The sequence below is a fragment of the Oenanthe melanoleuca genome, chromosome 18 (genome assembly GCF_029582105.1).
Source record: "Oenanthe melanoleuca isolate GR-GAL-2019-014 chromosome 18, OMel1.0, whole genome shotgun sequence".
Classification (NCBI taxonomy): Eukaryota; Metazoa; Chordata; class Aves; order Passeriformes; family Muscicapidae; genus Oenanthe; species Oenanthe melanoleuca.
This window is the reverse complement of record NC_079351.1, coordinates 9922538-9942731: the sequence shown is the minus strand read 5'-3', so window position 1 is coordinate 9942731 and position 20194 is coordinate 9922538. Positions and strand designations below refer to the sequence as shown.

The 20194-nt window shown below is 50.9% G+C and overlaps 1 protein-coding gene across 4 annotated transcripts in view; it reads left to right on the top strand.

The window, feature by feature from the left end:
- The window catches only part of MYOCD (myocardin), a 229778-nt gene that overhangs the window by 113568 nt on the left and 96016 nt on the right, over nucleotides 1–20194 (top strand). For 3 of the 4 annotated variants that reach the window (XM_056506176.1, XM_056506175.1, XM_056506171.1), the window contains exon 2: nucleotides 17080–17287. In XM_056506176.1, coding sequence (XP_056362151.1) covers nucleotides 17161–17287 — 127 coding nt within the window. In that variant the 5' untranslated portion in view covers nucleotides 17080–17160. Of the gene's footprint in view, nucleotides 1–17079; nucleotides 17288–20194 lie in introns of those variants that run through there. The other variant, XM_056506177.1, reaches the window with a different exon arrangement.

The following is a 20194-nucleotide window of genomic DNA, read 5'->3' as shown; positions in this document are numbered from 1 at the left end:
CCTGGGAAAGGCAGGTAATTGCTGCCTGGGAGGAGATTGGGCCCTGAGGGGGAAAATGGGTGGTTTGGCAGCAAATAACAACTGAGCACACCTTGTGTCCCCTCTGAGCTTGTCCCTGGGAGCCCCTGGCTGTGGAGCACCACTGATCCCCTCAAAGCTTCATCTGCACCGAGCCGCCAGAGCCAGGGGTGGAAAGGCCTGCAGAGCATCAGGGAGGATGCAGGATGTGCTGTCACCAGGTCAGAACAAAGGGGTAAATGCACCCTGAGAGAGGGAGCAGGAGAGGGCCAGGCTGCAGGGTGCTTTAGGTGGGAAGGAAATCCCTCCTCAGGCCAATTGTTTGTGTGGCTGTTCCATCCAGCATCTGCTTTTGCTTACTCTGCCAAAACAACAAGCCTGTGGGGAATTCTAGAGCATTGGTTCTGGGTCTGATATCAATCAGAGCATCACCCCTCTGTGAGTTCCTGAGGTTACCAATGTCCACATCCTCCCCTATGCCACTCTATACCAAAGGTTACAGCACGTAGCACTTGGCTCCCTGGAAGGTGAGATGGGAGCTTTGGGGGCAGACAAAGCTGGAGCTGGAGGCTGCAGGTAGGTCCTTGAGCCCTTTTGGATGGGCAAAGGGATGGCAGGGAGGGGAAGGGTCTCAGCCCCCCTGGAGCAGCACAGGGCAGTGAGCTGCCCTCTCAGCTCAGCTGTGTGCTCCCATGCACTCACATGTGTGTCCTGGCTGTGGAGAGAAGAAACCCACAGTTCCCTCACAGACCAGCTCAGCTTTTGTAGTTCAGCTAGCCTGGGGCAGTGGAGGACTGAGTTACCATCTTTGAGGACAAAATGCTGCATTGGTGAGGGCCAGAGTTCAGGAAGGCACACCTTGCAGAGAGCCATCCAAGGATGCTCAGCACGGGGCAGCCTGGGCACAAACAGCAGCTGTGGGCACCACCCTGATCCAAAGCTGTGCTTTCACACAGTCTGGCAGCTGTGGGCAGCAAGGTGAGCATCACACCTGGAGCACCTGCAGCTGCCATGGCCCAGGCAGCTGGCTCAGGTCTGCGTGCAGTGGCACAGAGATCACCCTGCAGTGCCAGTCCTGATGCCCTGCAGCCACCAGCCACCCTCAGCTTCCTTGTCAGCAGAAGCTTCAACACCCTCACTGACCCTCTTGTCCCACTGCCAAAAAACCTGTCCCACCAGCAGCCTGGGGGATGGGTGAGGATGGGTGAGGATGGGTGACGGTGGGTGAGGATGGGTGAGGATGGGTGAGGATGGTGAGGATGGGTGAGGATGGGTGAGGATGGGTGAGGATGGGTGAGGATGGGTGAGGATGGGTGAGGATGGGTGAGGATGGGTGAGGATGAGTGAGGATGGGTGAGGATGGGTGAGGATGGGTGAGGATGGGTGAGGATGGGTGAGGATGGGTGAGGATGGGTGAGGATGGGTGAGGATGGGTGAGGATGGGTGAGGATGGGTGAGGATGGGTGAGATGGGTGAGGATGGGTGAGGATGGGTGAGGATGGGTGAGATGGGTGAGGATGGGTGAGGATGGGTGAGGATGGGTGAGGATGGGTGACGGTGGGTGAGGATGGATGAGATGGGTGAGGATGGGTGAGGATGGGTGAGGATGGGTGAGGATGGGTGAGGATGGGTGAGATGGGTGAGGATGGGTGAGGATGGGTGAGGATGGGTGAGGATGGGTGAGGATGGGTGAGGATGAGTGAGGATGGGTGAGGATGGGTGAGGATGGGTGAGGATGGGTGAGGATGGGTGAGGATGGGTGAGGATGGGTGAGGATGGGTGAGGATGGTGAGGATGGGTGAGGATGGGTGAGGATGGATGAGAATGGGTGAGGATGGGTGAGGATGGATGAGAATGGGTGAGGATGGGTGAGGATGGGTGAGGATGGGTGAGGATGGGTGAGGATGGGTGAGGATGGGTGAGGATGGGTGACGGTGGGTGAGGATGGTGAGGATGGGTGAGGATGGGTGAGGATGGGTGAGGATGGGTGAGGATGGGTGAGGATGGGTGAGGATGGATGAGATGGGTGAGGATGGGTGAGGATGGGTGAGGATGGGTGAGGATGAGTGAGGATGGGTGAGGATGGGTGAGGATGGGTGAGGATGGGTGAGATGGGTGAGGATGGGTGAGGGTGGGTGAGATGGGTGAGGGTGGGTGAGGGTGGGTGAGGATGGGTGAGGATGAGTGAGGATGGGTGACGGTGGGTGAGGATGGGTGAGGATGGGTGAGGATGGGTGAGGATGGGTGAGGATGGGTGAGGATGGGTGAGGATGGGTGAGGATGGATGAGATGGGTGAGGATGGGTGAGGATGGGTGAGGATGGGTGAGGATGGTGAGGATGGGTGAGGATGGGTGAGGATGGGTGACGGTGGATGAGGATGGGTGAGGATGGGTGAGGATGGGTGAGGATGGGTGAGGATGGGTGAGGATGGGTGAGGATGGATGAGATGGGTGAGGATGGGTGAGGATGGATGAGATGGGTGAGGATGGGTGAGGATGGTGAGGATGGGTGAGGATGGGTGAGGATGGGTGACGGTGGGTGAGGATGGTGAGGATGGTGAGGATGGGTGAGGATGGGTGAGGATGGGTGAGGATGGGTGAGGATGGGTGAGGATGGGTGAGGATGAGTGAGGATGGGTGAGGATGGGTGAGGATGAGTGAGGATGGGTGACGGTGGGTGAGGATGGGTGAGGATGGTGAGGATGGGTGAGGATGGGTGAGGATGGGTGAGGATGGGTGAGGATGGGTGAGGATGGGTGAGGATGGGTGAGGATGGGTGAGGATGGGTGAGGATGGGTGAGGATGGGTGAGGATGGGTGAGGATGGGTGAGGATGGGCTCTCACCCTGCTGCTCCCTCCCCTGCCATGTGTGGACTGCAGCAGGAGTAGTGGAGTGTGAATTCTGAATCCCTTGGGTCTCTGGCCCCTGTAGTACATTGTTCTCCCTTTCCCCCAGGGCAGCCTTGTTCCATTGGATAATTGGAAAGTATTTGTCTGTGTCATATTAAGACCCATTTGGGATAATTGTGAAATTGGCAGCCCTGGCCCTCCTTTGTTTAGACCAGGGTATAATTTGGTTAATGTTATTGGTTTTTTTAACTTTGCCACAAGAAGGCGGAAATTTAGATTCCATTATGTAGCAAGTAGCTCTGAGGAATGTCCTTTGGCAGAGGGACCTGCAGTGGGGCCACAGAGCTCCTCACAGCCCTGGAGCATTTGGTGGGCAGGCTGAGTCTCAGCCAGGCCTCAGGAGCCCTTGCCACAAATCCTCATCCTCTGCTGTGTTCCTGCTGCTGCCTGCTCTGCACTGTGCCCACACAAGGATGGAGAGGCTGTCACTGCTCTGCACTGTGCCCACAGCAGGCTGGAGAGGCTGTCACTGCTGCACACTGTGCCCACAGCAGGATGGAGAGGCTGTCACTGCTCTGCACTGTGCCTGGAGAGGCTGTCACTGCTGCACACTGTGCCCACAGCAGGATGGAGAGGCTGTCACTGCTGCACACTGTGCCTGGAGAGGCTGTCACTGCTCTGCACTGTGCCCACAGCAGGCTGGAGAGGCTGTCACTGCTGCACACTGTGCCCACAGCAGGATGGAGAGGCTGTCACTGCTCTGCACTGTGCCCACAGCAGGCTGGAGAGGCTGGCACTGCTGCACACTGTGCCCACAGCAGGATGGAGAGGCTGTCACTGCTCTGCACTGTGCCTGGAGAGGCTGTCACTGCTCTGCACTGTGCCCACGGCAGGATGGAGAGGCTGTCACTGCTCTGCACTGTGCCTGGAGAGGCTGTCACTGCAGCACACTGACCTGGGTGAGACAGGGCTGTGCCAGTGGCTGCACTGGGGACAAGAGGCAGCTCAGCCTTTGGGGCACGACTGCAGGAGAGCATGGGCTGCTCAGGGACCCCTCTCACCATAAATCTGTCCTGTGCCCCAGAGTTCCCTTGAACCAGGCTGAGCAGCTCCATGTTTAATACCTTGCAATTCTTCCCTAAATGTATTCTTGTGGAACCATCTGAGCTTTTGGCACGTGCAGCATCCTGCAGCAGGGAGCTCCACAGTGGAACTATGAAGGGGGTGAGAAAATCTCTGCTTTTGTCTTTTTTACATCTCATGCTTTAGCACTCCCTTGGTTCTCCCGAGTTCCTGTAGTGTGCAATCATTTCTCATCAATGCTGTTTGGACCATTCCTGACTGGGAATTCCAGTCCCTCAGACTGAGGTTTCCTGCCCCAACCTTCTCCCCCCAAACTAAGGGTCCCAGCCCATTTCAACTCTCTTCTGATCATCATTGTTGGCCTTCTCTGTAGTCACTTTTTCCCCATAGATTTTATTTTTTATTTGCATTTTTATCACTCAGCCACTTGGTACCAGCATACCCTTCTGTAGTTTTCCATATGAGGCATTTTTGCCATGGAATCATAAAATCACAGTGGTTTGGGTTGGAAGGAACCTTAAAGATCATCTCATTCCACCCCCTTCCACTACACCAGATTGCTCCAAGCCCTGTTCAACCTGGTACTGAGTAACTGGACATTAGTAGGAAAATTTATCTGCCTCTCTATCCCATCATCATGTTGACCAGCACCAACCCCACCACATTTTCCTGCCTTTTGCCTTCATTAAAGCAAACCTAACTTACACTTCCTATTTCTAAATCCTATTCAATAGCAGCCTTTTAGCAACTTTTGGTGAGGAAAGTTCTTAGAAATGTTCTGAAAATCCAAGACCTCTCACAACACCATTATCCAGGTGCCTTAAGATAGTTCTGATGCATGAGGCACCAGGAAAGCATTTGGGCCACACACATTTAACTCTTCATTCTGGTTCCCTCAGCACATCAGAGCTCTGAGCCACTTGTTCTGGCATTCCTCTCCCTTGCTGAACCTGAGATCCCACTTGGTCATGGTTAGGGAAGGTGAAATATGTGAAGGTGAAATATGTAAAGGTGAAATATGTAAAGGGGAAATAGGTAAAGGTGAAATATGTTGATGTGAGTAGTAGCTTGGGGATGGGGTTCCATTGGTATCAAGCTGTTGCCTCAGAGAAAGCCATGGCTGCTGAATTTCTGGGGAATTTGAGGAGACTGGGGAGATTCCCACTCTCACCCCTAAACACTACATCATTCCTGCCAGGATATGGGCAAAACCAGCAGTGGAGACATTTCACCACATCCTGTGCTGTGTGTCCTTTCCAAGCCAGGCTCAGCTCCTCCAGAAAAGATATTTCACCAGGCATGTGGATATTGGGTATCTGTCCTTGTACAATTGTGGGATAATAATCGTTTTCTCTTTCTGACACCAATGTTACTCAGACAGAAAGAGATCTGTAACTCCTGTGCAGCTTTATTCTGTGCCCTGGTCATTGACACACAGCCAGGGAAATGATTTCTTGGGTGCTGTGGCTCCTGGTCAGTGAAATAAGAGGGACCAGTCATGAGATTTGCAACTGGACCTGGAGTCCCAGTTCAAGCCAAGCCTTGCCCCTTGCAATAACCTCACCTGGGCTTACCTAAACATGTCCCTTTTGGTCACACGCCTGGTGCTTTGAGTCTGGGTGATTTTGCAGATTAATTTAGACTGCAGGATGTATTAGAATTTGTAGCCAGCAGGAGAGCAGTGTTCTTGAACAGCCTTCCAAACCGGAAAGTAGGGGCAAGGAGCCTAGGCTGTTTGTAGATGGAACTGGATAAGTTAATGGAAGGGATTTTGTGACATGACAGAAATGATCCAAGAGTGAAAAATTAAGCCATGGGATAATGGGCCTTGAATGTTTCACTTGTTTGTATCTCTGGGAGCATGCTCTAAAAAAGAGCACTTCTTTAGTTCCCTATATTCTGTATTGCACTGTGGTTTATCATCCCAAGCCCTGAGCTGCCTAAAGGAACCACACATTTTCTTTCCTCCTGGTGCAGCCTTGGCTTTTGGGATGGAGAGAGGAGCTGGCTTGCTTCCATAGCACTTTGGCTGGAGATGGATGTGGATGTGCTGCCCTGCTGCTGTGTCAGAGCACCCTGTGTGCCCGTGTGAGGCACCTTGCCCACAGCAAGAGCTTTCCTGGCCTTGGAGCCTTTTGCTCTTGGCTGGACTGTCAGGACCATGTGCATTTTTTCCTTCTTTTATGGGATGAAGTGGGTGTTCAGCTGGGTTCACCCAGGGGTTTCCCTTTTAACAGTCCTGTGGGTGCAGGGGGAACAGGTGGATGTTTGACTGCTTTGGTCTCTGAGAGAAAAGGCTGAGACAATTGGGGGTCTTGGCTGGAGAAGAGAAGCTTTGGGGTGACATTGTGGCTTTCAGTGCCTGAAGGGAGATGGAGAGAGACTATTTACAAAGGCCTTGAGTAACAGGACAAGGAGAAATGACTTTGAACTGACAGAGAGTGGGTTTAGATTGGCTATTAGGAAGAAATTCTTCCCTGTGAGGATGGTGAGGGTAGTTGCAACAATGCATTTTTTCAGAAAATGGACTGCTCTGGAGAGCTGTGTAGGGCTCAGTGCTGATCCATGGTAGCACAGACACTGGAATCCCTCCCAGCACAGGTCCAGGTGTGCCCTGCACTCACAGTCCTGCTCCCAGAACTCTGTGGCTCAGTGGAGAATGAATGGCTCTGGAGCAAAGCGCTGGGGAGCAGATCTAAACCCTACATTCTCACTTCTCACTGCCTTTGGACCTGCCATGCAGCTGGGGCCACTTTCTATTGAATATTCCCCTTATTAAAGTGTATTTCAACACCATCAGGGGATACAAGCAGACAGGCTGAGTTTCTCTCAGAGGGTTTGCTGTTAGAAGTTCTCACCTGGCAGCGGTGTCAGTGTGTGCTTGGCAGTGGGTGGCACAGGATGCACACCAAACCTCAGCCTTGGGCTCCCTCCCTTATCACCTGGGCTGTTTTGCCCTGTCCTGTACCAACAGTCAAGGGCAAGAGACAGAGCTCTGGTCAAGAAGAGTTTCACTGGACTGTGAGCAAGGGGGTGACAGGTTCTACAGAGATCAGCAGCTGCTCTTCCTTTCCTGGCCACTTGCTTTTTGGGTTAGCCAAAGGAAAAGAGGCTCTAGGTCACCAGCCTGAAGTGCAGAGCTGGATGTGACCCCTGTCACCAGATGTGTGTTTATTCAGGGTTCAGAGCCACGGGCACAGGGCTGGGGAGGTGTCATGGCACCACACACCCAGTGCTCAGGACTGCTCCCCAGTCTGGCTCAGTCAGCCCCTGCTGCAGCAGGAACACACCCCATGGGCACCAGTCCTCTGCCAGCAGCCTGGGACCTTTCCCAAAGCCCTGCTGGGTCACTCTGTGGCCTTTCCCACCACTGAATGCTGCCTCTGCCAACTCCAGCTGGCGAGGGCAGCAGCAGGGTCTGAGGAGCTGGTCCTGCCTGGGCTCCTGTCCCATCTGAGACCCACCCTCACACTTTATTAATAGTGTTTGTCCTGTGCCATTTGTTCCCTCTCCTCTTCTGGCATCTGATGAAGAGGCATGTGTCCAGTTTGTGCTCATTTTCCATTTCACATCCCTGCCGTGTTTTCTCTCTTTCACAAAGATTTTTTTTTTTTATTGCATTTCTAAAATGTAACAAAATAAGGGAGACAAAGATCAGGCATAGCCACAACTGCTGCAAAATTAGGACAGAGTTTAATGCTGCAGCCATAACTGAGGACACCAGCATGGCCCACAAGAGAAGGCAAGGTTTTCCTGCAGAAATGTGGGGAGGCAGCTGCTGGTAGGGGTGCAGGAGAGACCAGAAGAGCCTTTGGGGTGACCAGCAACAGGCTCAACCTGTCTGGTGACCACAGAGCCACAACCCACAAGCAGGAAGGACCTGAACTCAGAGCTGGGTTCTACAGGACTCCAGCAGGTTCCCTGGGATGCACAAACCCCATGTGAGCAGGACAGCAGAGCTGGGGCTGGGGCAGGGGCTGTGGGACTGCATGGGCTGAGGGACCTCAGCTGGCCTCTCTTTTCAGGCCCCCATAAACAAAACAGCCTGGCAAGAGACACAACCACCTTGCTGCTGGGGGACAAGGCTGATGGGTCCAGAAAAGTCTCCATGTTAGTAAGTTGTTTTTTTCTGAGTCCAGTGCAATGATATGAGAAAACTCAGCCTGGATTTTTTGGATACTTGTGTCCCTGAACTCTGGTATCTCAGAGTTGGACGGGCACACCTGTGGTAGGGCCTGGCCTCAAGGATCCCCCACACTTCATTGGGATGAAAAACCTTCTCATTTTGTAGCTGTCAGAGCCATGACTTGGTGGTAAGAGCAGTGCCAATGTTAATAGCAACAATGGTAAGTGCCAGGGTCACTTCCAGAGACCAGGGATTCCCATTCCACTGGAAAAGCTGAAAACCACAAGTTTTGGGGCCTGAATTTAAGCAAAATTCTGAAAACAGCTTCTTTGAATTAGGAGCATGGTTTGTCCTTTGTAACCAGCCCAGGTTGCACTGCCACCAGCAGAAACAGCTCATTAAGTGTTTATAAATTAAACAGAATTAAATCAAATCATAATTCAGAAAAAAAGAAAAAAAGTGCAGTTTCTCTCAAAAGCTTCCTTCTGCCAAGGCTGCTGGAGCAGGGCTGTCCCCAGGTGTGCAGGACCCTGTACCTGGTGTGATCCAAGCCCCAAACAACCCCAGCACTCATGGGTCAGACCTGGGAAATTCACAAAATTAACCTGAAAGCAGCTCTGCAAACAGAACAAGCAGGAAGAACAAATCTGGGGCTGATAATTGCTTTTTGAGCCTTTTCAGCATACTTAGAACATTACTGCTTATTTTAAGATTTTTAAGTTTATTTTAAGATTACTTTAAAAAACTACAAGTATGGTCCAGATTCATAAGATGTTTTATCTAACTCAGAACTATCTACATGTTGTCCAGTAAAGTTTTAACAGTATTTTTAGCAGATTGTTTCACCATGGAAATAACCCTGGGCACAAGAGCAGGGCTAAGGACTGGTGGCAAAGGTAGCCCATGAACTGTAATCCTTAAATGCATCTAATAATAGAATAAGATCATCACAGAGTGGTTTGTTGTGTGATTGGTTAAATCCCATTCATTTCTGCTGTAGTGAGACTGGCACAGGAGCCAGGACTGAGCACCAGTGTGAAAAACGAGGTTTAATAAAAGGATAAATAGGTTTTAATAAATAGATTAATAAATAGGCTTAATAAAAAAGAAAAATAGGAGACAAAGATAATAAAATAAGGGGTTAATACAGCTGGATGCTTGGCATTCAGCCAAGAGTACACATTAACTTAGAAAATACTTTTAAAATGTATTAATATGTTGCATATTTATAGATTTTTATGTATTATTTTAAATAATTTTTCATTAATTTGTAAATTAACCTTTTTTGTGGCTTCATTTTATCTGATATTTTTTGAAGAAAGAGGATTATTGAATTTTTGGGGGGATTTTGGTGTTTGTTACTGCTATTTTTTTTTAGATAGGATAATCTAAGAATGTGAAAAACTTTCTGATTATATTTTGACTATTTTTTTAATTAGTTATATGAACAAAAGCTTTTTTTATTACTATGTTATAGTCTAAGAAAAAAAAATATATATTTATTGCATTACTAGTCTAAGTTTTGTTAGTAGCAGAAATAAAATAAACTATATTTATATAGTAAAGTTTTCTAACATTATACATATAGTATTTATTTTAATATTTGCAAATAATACAATATATATTAATAATACAGGGCAGTAGGGAAAAGTGCTGGAGGCTTCTCAGGGTTGTGCCCTGGGGTTTTGGGCAGCAGGAAGGCTGAAGTCCCTGCCCTGGCTCTGCCATTCCTGCCTTCCATGGTGTTGCCACGAGCAGCCCTGGATAAGGGCTGGACAGAAGCAGAGTTGGAGTGCCCAGGCTGCCTCGTGCCAGCATCATGGCTTGTCCTCCATCTCTGAAGCTGTCCTGGTGTGAAGGACAGGTGTCTTCCAATAAAGGCAGAAGAGACTCTTTGAAATGGAGAGTGTAAACCCCCTTCCTCCAAATTATTATAATTTTCAAATTAAGGGGCTCTCAAGGCAAAGAGATGGGAATTAAGAATAACAGTTCTTTACTAGGAAAATTAAAATAGAAATGCAGTATTACACAGAACAATCCCAGCCCTGCCAGAGTCAGAATCCAAGCTGACACCCGTCAGTCAGTCAGGGTGTTGGCACAGTCCCATTCAATGGTGGCTGCATCCTCCTGCAGGGGCAGATGTGGTTCAGCTGGAGCAGTGCTCCTGGAGAAGGTGCAGTTTCCTCTGAAGCTCCAGGGATGATGTGGAAAGGTCTGGCTTTCCTCTGGAATCCAGTGGAAAGAAGGTCCCTTCGTGTCCAAAATCTCAGTTTTTACCTGGGTAGGAAAGGCTTGGCTCCTGCCCTGGCTGGAGCATCTCCCAGTGGGATGATGGAATTTTATCATGTGAGCCCCTAGGAAGTGATTTTCTTGGTCTAGGGGTGTCATGCCAAGCGAGTGCTGTTGAATTTATGGCGACAAAGCAAAAAAGCTCTGGTTGGTGATTCCATCTTCTCTACTGGTTTCCCCACCTGGAAGTACCATTTTTCAGTCTTAGATATTATCCTGGCTTGCTGTTTTTAGGGATTTTTATCCCTGAATGGTATCCCATGAGCACTTGCTGTTGTGGAGGTGGGTGTGGGTACCAGAGTGGGACTGGGATGGGGTGAGGGACAAACAGCCAGGAGCATTAACAATTTACAGAGATATAAAACATTAACAACAAATAGTCAACAGAAACATCAACAATTATGGTCGACTAGGTGGACACTCATCAACACCAACAATAACAACTGTGGTCAACTGGGTGGACACCTCGTAGAGAAAAACTTGTGTTTGGGAATTTATTCCCCACAGAAAATACGTCTTTCTATGAAAAAAGGAAGGAGAAATCACTCCTTTTCAAAGCAGCTCAATGGGAGGGGGCTGAGCTCTTCCCCTGAGGGCAGCCCCTGTCCCTCACCCCCAGCCCAGGCTGGAGGCCAGGAGTCCTGGATGAAGGCAGCTGCCACTCCCCATCACCGGGCTCTCCACTGCCTGTGGGCAGCTTGGGGCAGATATCAACACTGAGAATCTGGGGGCTGGGAGGGAGATTCTACCCTAGAACGCCCAGGGGTGCAAACAGCTGGCAAACCTCAGTGAGCACGGGGGTCACACCGTGACCAAAGGCTGGTTTGCCTCCAGGGAAGGTTTCACGGTTCACACAGCTCTGCTGGCCGGGTCTTGGCGCTGCCACGGAGGGGTTGCACAAGAAGCTGCACTGGATGAGTTGTCAGTGAAGGGGATCCAGGCTTGTGGGAGGTTTCCTTGGTTCCTTTCCTGCTCACTGGGAAAGCCCAGGGGGTCCAGGCGCTCCCCCTGCCCTGCAGCTCCTCTCGTGGGGCTGAAGTGGTGAGCAGGTCACTTCTCCAGGGCATGGCAGGAATGTGCAGATCTGTGGGAAATGGCCTGAGGGCTCCATCTCCCTCAGTGCCAGCACGGAATGGGGCTTTCTGCATCCCTGAGGAGCAGGAGGCAGTTCAGGGAGGGGAATCATCCCGCAGGGACATGGTCTGCAAGGCAAACCATGGGATAATAGCAGTGGTGCATGCCCTGGCAGCCCAGGGAGGGCTCAGGGGAGAAAAGACCTCTTGTTCTGGGCACAGGGGCAAGGGGTCAGAGCTGCCTTGCCAAACCTGACACGGCTCTAAGGAGGACCAGACAGAATTCCTGAGCTTGTTCACAGCAGGACTTGATCAGCATTTGCAACAAGCCAGTGCAAATGCTCATGGGGTATTTGCCCCCAGGAATCCAGAGCTGCTCTTACTGCCTGAGCACTGTAAACACCAGCTAAAACACACCAAGTCCATGTTTAGTGAGATGGTTTTATCAGCAACATTCCTGCAAGCAGAAGCCCAGGAATACAAACACACCACAACAAACACGTGAAGAATTTGATAAGGCTGAACTGCATCTCTGAACATCCCTCTCCTGGTTTTTCTCTTTGTGTATTTAAAGTTTTATGGCAGGTCACAATTGCTTAAGAGATGCTGTACATGCATTAAAGCTAAATGTATTTATTCCCACTTCAACCTCCAGGAGAGCAAACAGCAAACCAGGGGCAGATTTGGTGGATCAGATAAGAGGAAGTGCAAGCTGTGCTCATTCCCACCTCGGTGCATGCAGGAGTGGCACAGGGGAAGGGTGAGAAAGTGCAAGGTGAGGGTGAGATGGATGGCCTGTGCTGGGCAGGGAAGAACAGCAAAGCTGCATCACCATAACCCAAGCAGGACCCAGCCTCATGAAATGTCATTCCTGAAGGTATTTCTAAATGTTAGCAGCCAAGTGCACCTCAAGGTGTCCAATCCTGCACAGGCCACAGGCAGGAGCCAGGGCTCTCAGTCCTGCAGAGATGCCCCAGGTCCAGCTGCTGCAGGTGCTCCATCTCCTATTTCCCTTTCCTTTTGGGGCTGCTAAGGTGGGCCAGCAGTGGAGGAAGCAGTGTCTATGTTAGATTCCAGAGGAGAGCTCAAGGGATGTTGGTTTAGCTCAAGGGATGTTGGTTTAGCGCCAGGGAGTGGCAGATCCTCTGGTATTTCTGGTACACACCTTGGCAGGAAGCTCACTCCTGGAAACTTAGAAGAAAAAGTGATCCAGGAACTTGCTTGACATGTGGAGATCTGAGGTGTGAAGGGGATTGCTAAGACCTGAACGATGAATTTTTCAGTTTAGGAATTTTCCAGCAAAAAAATTAGTTTTCTGCAAGATGAGCTGCTGAAGCCAAAATTGTTTCTGAGGGAGATAGAGTTTTTCCTTACTTCTAAAAATAATTTTTAATTTCAATGGTTCAGTTCATTTTTCCTTAAGAAAAATTAAAAACGTTAAAAAATAAAAATATTTTAGAATTACCCAATTATCTGCCCTAGCAGGACAGGCTCCAAACAGTCTGTGGTGTCTGTGGGCACTGCACTGACTGCCTGGAGAACAGGGGAACAGGGTAAGGGGACAGGGGAACAGGGTAAGGAGACATGAGGAGAAGGGTAAGGGGACAGGGGAACAGGTAAGGGGACAAGGAACACAGGGGTAAGGGGACAGGGAAGGGGACAGGGAACAGGGTAAGGGGACATGGAACAGGGTAAGGGGACAGGAAAACAGGGTAAGGGGACAGGGAACAGGGAAGGGGACAAGGAACAGAGTAAGGGGACAGGGAACAGGGTAAGGGGACAAGGAACAGGGTAAGGGGACAGGGGAGCAGGGTAAGGGGACATGGGGGCCATGGTGAGGGGTGAGGAGCAGCCTGTCTGTCTGTGCTGCTCCATGACCTCCTCAGTGGGATGTAGCAGCATCCAAAGGTGCCATTCCCTTGTGTCCTGCCCCTGTCACAGGGTGCAGAGATCAGAGCTGCACCCCAGGGAGCTCTGCCTCAGTGTCCTCAGGCACTCCTGGTGCCCCTCAAGCCCTTCACCACCTTCATGTCCCTCACTCAGATGCTCTCTTAAGGCTTTGGGTCCTTGGGTGTGGCACCAAAACTGCCCCAGGACTCGAGCTGAGGTTGCCCCAGCCCGGAGCAGAGTGGGACAGTCCCCTCCCTGATGCCATGGTGCCCCAGGACAGGGATGTCCCTCCTGGCTCAGGTCCAGCTGGCCATGGAGCAGCACCCCCAGGTCCCTTTCACAGCTGCTCTCCAGCCCCTCCTTGCCCAGCCTGTCCATACATCCAGCACTGCCCCACCCCAGTGCAACCTGGTGTTTGTCCTTGCTAAACTTCATGTGTTTGTTAGAATGAACCAAGTCCCACCTGGCCTTGGAGAGCAAGCATGATAAGGGAAAAGCAAGTCTGAACCTCCTCCACGTGCACTGCTTCCCAGGCAGAAAGCAAGGAGGCTGCTCCTTCCAAACCAGGCATGTCCTCCAGAGCATCTGCAGTCTCCTGCAAGGCAGTACCCACGATGTGCCATGATAGTCCAGCCTGCTGAATTTAAGCTTTACAGGCAGGCAGAGATGGAGCATGACCTGCACTGTGTATAGCCTTGCAGTTGATGTGCTGGCAGCAGTGCTTGGTGGGAGATGTGCTCTGAGGCTCAAAAGTGTGTCTAAGCTTTGTAAATACAATCAGCTCAGCCTAAACGAGGGAACAATGTGGAATGTTTTGAGGCCAAATTTCACTCCAGAAAAAAGCCCCCACTGAGCCAGTGGTGCTTGAGTGTGTTGTGAAGCCTGTGTCTGCGGGGTCACAGCGTGACCTCCTGGCTCAGACACCAGCACCCCGGCACTCTCTGCAAATTAAAATGTTGCATATGCTCTGAGTGCAGAGAGAGATTGTACACAGAGCCTGCAAGAAGCCTTCCTGAAAGACTTGTGCCTCGGCTGGTGGTCTTGCAGCTTCCACACTGGATGTCTGGCTCATGCTCTCTATTTTTGAAAAACATTAATAATCATAATCCATATAAAACTGTCATATTGGTTCAACATGTACGTCACCAAAGCCCTGACTAATTTATCAAAGATTTAGTGTTCGGTTGAACAAAGTCTCATTTTTGTAAGCAGATGCAGTTTGCTGGATTGTCCTGTCATCACCCTCTGTTCCCACTGCAAAGATGCATCGTATCAGCAACTTCAAGAAGTTAAAAAAAAAGAGTTCATTTTAAAACAGCAATGTAAACACTTATTGAGCGTTCCACGCTAGTCATTAATTAAATAAAGAGTTTAGGGGCTCATGTTCGTGTCAAAGTGGGTCTGCAGCCCTACAGCCAGCAGTGGTGGATCATCACAGTGGGGATGGGGCACTGCACAGCACTGGAAAGGAGACCTCGAGCTGCTCAAGGGAGATAAAATGCTGAAGCAGACATGGCAGATGGAATTGTCTGTTCAAAGATGCAGCACAGCCCAGGCCTGGCCTGTCTGGGTGCCTGCAGGGCTGTTTGCATGGGCAGTGGCAGCGTGCCAGGCTTTGGCAGGAATAGCTGGGCTCAGGAGATGAGGAAAGGGCCACAGGGGTGGGTGAGGAGGGTGATGGGGAGCTCACAGCACTGAGGATGATGAGCTCACAGCAGAAGGGAAGGGTGAGGATGATGAGGAGCTCACAGCAGAAGGGAAGGGCTCAGGGTGATGAGGAGCTCACAGCAGAAGGGAAGGGCTGAAGGTGATGGGGAGCTCACAGCAGAAGGGAAGGGCTCAGGGTGATGAGGAGCTCACAGCAGAAGGGAAGGGCTGAGGATGATGAGGAGCTCACAGCAGAAGGGAAGGGCTCAGGGTGATGAGGAGCTCACAGCAGAAGGGAAGGGCTGAAGGTGATGGGGAGCTCACAGCAGAAGGGAAGGGCTGAGGATGATGAGGAGCTCACAGCAGAAGGGAAGGGCTGAGGATGATGGGGAGCTCACAGCAGAAGGGAAGGGCTCAGGATGATGAGGAGCTCACAGCAGAAGGGAAGGGCTGAAGGTGATGGGGAGCTCACAGCAGAAGGGAAGGGCTCAGGATGATGAGGAGCTCACAGCAGAAAGGGTGATGAGCTCACAGCAGAAGGGAAGGGCTCAGGGTGATGGGGAGCTCACAGCAGAAGGGAAGGGCTGAGGATGATGAGGAGCTCACAACAGAAGGGAAGGGCTGAAGGTGATGGGGAGCTCACAGCAGAAGGGAAGGCTGGTAGCAAGGCTGGGTGTGCACTGAGTTTCTGAGCCCTGGGACAGGCACAGGCTGCCCCAGTGATGCAGCTGGGCACAGCTCTGTGTGTGCAAAGGGATAAAGTGACACAGGAGCCCAGGACTCCTTCCCAGGCAGTGCAGCCACCCCTGGGCACCCTGTGGGAAATGTGCCAGCAGTGAAACTCAGTGCAGGGCAGGACAGATGGACACAGGGGCTGAGCTGCAGCTGGAGGCAGGAAAAGCTGGAGCAGGTGGGGCTGGCAGTGAGGTGGATGAGAAAGCAGATGGCAAAATCCCTCTGGTGCAGGCTGGGGAGAGGGGTGTGAGGGTCCTGGCTCACACCGTGTGGAGGAGATGGTATCATGTGCAATGCACTGTTCCTACTTCCTTATACAGTAAATTGGTAACTTTTTTGTATTAAATCAGATTTTATCACCGAATCAATCTTACACTTTTCTATTCTTGTTCTCTACAAATGACCTTTTTTAGCTCTCCTCAGCTCTTTCCTGATGGGACTCATTAGGAGCTGGTGCTGATTCTTAGAGGCATTCACTTTCACTCAGCATCTGGAGATTTTTCAGACAATGCTGTGTTGAAATGGTCCCTGCAGCTCTCCTCTGATGTGCTCAGTATCACAGCCCCTCCTGGGCCATCTGCCTGCATCCCACAAACATGTTTGGTGTAAGCTGAATCCTTTCCATCCATCTTTCTGGTGAGATGGGACTGTCACCTGCCCAAAGTTCTGTAGAAGCACAACCTGAATTTGCAGAATTTTTAAAAGTTTTTGTGATGTATTTTGACCACAAACCCCACATAAACATTGGAGTAGAACAATATAGTAAACGAACAACTCCTCCATCCTTCAAAAACCCTCAACACTTTGTACCTAACATGGTGGAATTCTTCATAAAGCCTTTAGCTCTGGTGGGTGCTAATTATAAGTTTGATGTCAGACAATAGGTTTTGCACATGTATTTTACTTTGCAGGGTGTTTGTACACTTCCTGGTGTAAAACCTGACTGATGTTTGCTCTTTTCATTTGTTGGCTCTGTCACACAATTAGCAGCCTCCTCTGGGTTGTGTGGAATTATTCCTGCCTTTTATTCCAATTTTCTCAGCAAACTAGAATCACATAAAGTAAGACTCTTTTCATTTGTGGATTTCTAACAATTCAAGAGCTTTCTCATGGGGGCTTTCCAGGGTTGTGGGTTTTGAAGAAAGACTTTCTGCAAATATTCTGTGCCCAGGGAAGTCCCTCCAAAAGAGTAATCAGGTGTCCAGCAGACAAGGAGAATCAAGCAGGCAATAGGGAATCCTGCAGTTTTCCTACGCAAACTGTCAGTAATTAATTGTTTGTGGTCTGATCACTTCACAAATGCTGTTCATTCACTGTTTCCCAGACTGCTTTGGGAATCTGTCCTTACCTGTTCCCCTTCCCTTCCAGGGGTGACTTTGGCGCCTGCTCCTGTCCCTGGCCCCCACAGTGGAGCAGCCAGGACCTGGAGTGGTCCCTGCAGGCACGGTGATGAATGGTGTGATCAAGCACAGGAGTGCAGCAGCCGGCAATGAAGAGGAGAAGGCAGCCAAGGAGAAGCCTGGCGCTGAAGTGAGGGATGGCTCCAAGCTCCAGCCCTTCGCCGAGCGCAAGAACGGTGAGTGCCTCCCCTGCTGAGGCAGGGATGGGCAGGGGTGGGATCCAGGCTGCTTTAGCACCTCTTGTGTGTGCTGCATCCTGGGTCACTGCTGTTTTCATGTGTGGTGCTTCTGAGGGTGTTTGCCACCGGACATCTCACCATCAGGTGGCACGATTTTAGGATTTAATGGAAGTTGGGCTTGCTCTCAGTATTTCTGTGACATTTAAATGCTGTTGTCACCTTTGAGACGTTGTTTGGCATGATTTTGGCTGAAATGTGGAATTTCAACCTCTGGTGCTCTGATCACACCAATTGAATTTCTGGGGAATTAGGGTGATGTGAAGTTGATCAGTGGAGAAGAAATGGGAAAGGCATTTGTTTTGCCAAGGCTCCAATAGACTGTTCTGCTCTCACTGGGTGCTCCAGAAAACCTGGTCTTCACCAAAATTGCTTCAGATTCATGTAACAGAGAGCAGAATTTGGCCAGGCTTGTGCAAGGGTCATTTGTGGGTTCATGGATTCAGCAGCTACTCTTGCTGGCAGATACTGCTCCAAGTTTCAGTGAAGATCTGTTGGTAGAAAGCTGATGGACAGGAAAAAACCCACCACTGAGCCTGTGCAAAGCATGCTTAGGCTGAGAAGTTGTTTGCCATTTCTTTCAGGCAACTGTATAATATATGAAATGAAGAAAATTCCTTTTGTGCACTCTAAGGCTTTCAACATTAAGTCCTCAAAACATCATGCAATGTGAAAGTGCAGCCCAAAGGCACTATTTTTGCTTTGTGTCTTTGATTGTTTGCATTATTGTACAGGACCCAATTTTTCTCAATCACTATAAATCAGAAATAATCCAAATGATGTCATCATGGCAATGTACTGGTGTCAGGCTGGAGTAAAACAGCAGAGAGCCAGAATCAGTCACACTAGAGGACTCCTCTTTCCTACAGCCCCAGATATCAAAGTGTACCTAAGATAATTCAGCAATAACAGGGACTTGTAAAGAGACAAACTGTTCTGTGATGTAAAAGAAAATCTTATTTTCTCCGTAGCTTTCACATCCTCATTTTTTGTATCCATTTTCCACATGGTTTTGTTATGGGAAGGAAAAGAAAGAAGCATCTCCAGGTGCCCCCAGGCTCCCAGATGTGCAGGTAGCAGTGCCCTGAGCCCCCAGCCCCTGCCTGGCAGCTGGCCCATGCCAGGGCTCCTGTCCCCAGGCTGGTGGCCCAGGACAGGGCTCCACGGGGCTGTTTGCCCTCTCCAAGTGAGAAGAGCCCCCCACAGTCTGGGCACCCCTCCAGCCCTCTGCTGTGCCCTTTCCCTTTCCTCAGCACATTCAGGCAGCACAGGGGCTGGGAGCAGCCGGCTCCCTTCATCTCACATCACCCCGGCAGCTGGCGGCCCTGCCAGTGTCACACACGTCATGTGGCACCTGGAGCTGCCTTTGATGTCACATCCCCTGCTGCCACAGCTCCCCAGGGCCGGTGGAGCAGCCTATGGGCTGGGGATGGAGGGAAGGGGACAGCACAGCCCCCAGGCTGCCCTCCACAGAGCCTAAAGCACATCTGTCCCTGCCAAGGACACAGCCTCCAGTCCCCCTCAGTGACATTTGTGGGGTGTCACAAGGACCTTTACCACATCCCTCAGTGGGGTTCAGCAGCTGGGAGTGACTTGGGGAGAAAACAAGGCATCAGTGTGTCCTCACAGCCCACCCTCCTGAAAGGCACCCCACGGGTGAGTTCAGCATCCCACCTTCATCCCACACACAGAGACACCAGGGATCCCATCCCACCTTCATCCCACACACAGGGACAGCAGGGACCCCATCCCACCTTCATCCCACACACATGGGGACAGCAGGGACCCCATCCTACCTTCATCCCACACACAGAGACACCAGGGATCCCATCCCACCTTCATCCCACACATGGGGACAGCAGGGACCCCATCCCACCTTCATCCCACACACATGGGGACAGCAGGGACCCCATCCCACCTTCATCCCACACACAGGGACAGCAGGGATCCCATCCCACCTTCATCCCACACATGGGGACAGCAGGGACCCCATCCCACCTTCATTCCACACACAGAAACAGCAGGGACCCCATCCCACCTTCATCCCTCACACAGGGACAGCAGGGACCCCATCCCACCTTCATCCCACACACAGGGACAGCAGGGACCCCATCCCACCTTCATCCCACACACAGGGACAGCAGGGACCCCATCCCACCTTCATCCCACACACAGAAACAGCAGGGACCCCATCCCACCTTCATCCCACACATGGGGACAGCAGGGACCCCATCCCACCTTCATCCCACACACAGGGACAGCAGGGACACCCTTGCAGGGTGGTGCCACTGAGGGACACAAAGCCTGGGAATGGTTTGGGTGAATGGAAGAAGATTCCATTTGTTGTCTTTAGGAGTCTCCCAGGGCATGTAAGGAGAAGCCAGTGCGAGGTGTGTCACCCTCCTCCTCCTCCTGCCCTGGTGCACCCCATGTCCCCAGGGCTCAGGGGTGCACCCTCAGCCAGGCAGGATCTCCCCTGTGTTCCCTGCTCTGCCCACCTGTGCTGGCTCAGTGCCATTACAGACACACATCTCCCAAGGGCACAGCTCCTCAGTGAGGACCAGCTCTGCCCAAACCTGAACTTTCAAACCGCCGTCTTTATTTGACTTAACTTTGATTTAATGAAAACAGTCTAGCTAGAATATTTTTAAATAGGAAAATAGTCTTTTTAACTCTAGTATTATTCAAAAATGGCTGAGGGGATTTAATTTAAATTTGTAAAAATAAATCACCTTTGAGCGAGCAGAAAGCCCATTTGGCAGGGCCTACAAAATCCCAGGACTGTGTGCATAAGTCCTGGAAAATGGGAGCTGTTACCTCTACAGCAAGCAGGAATTCTGAGCTCTG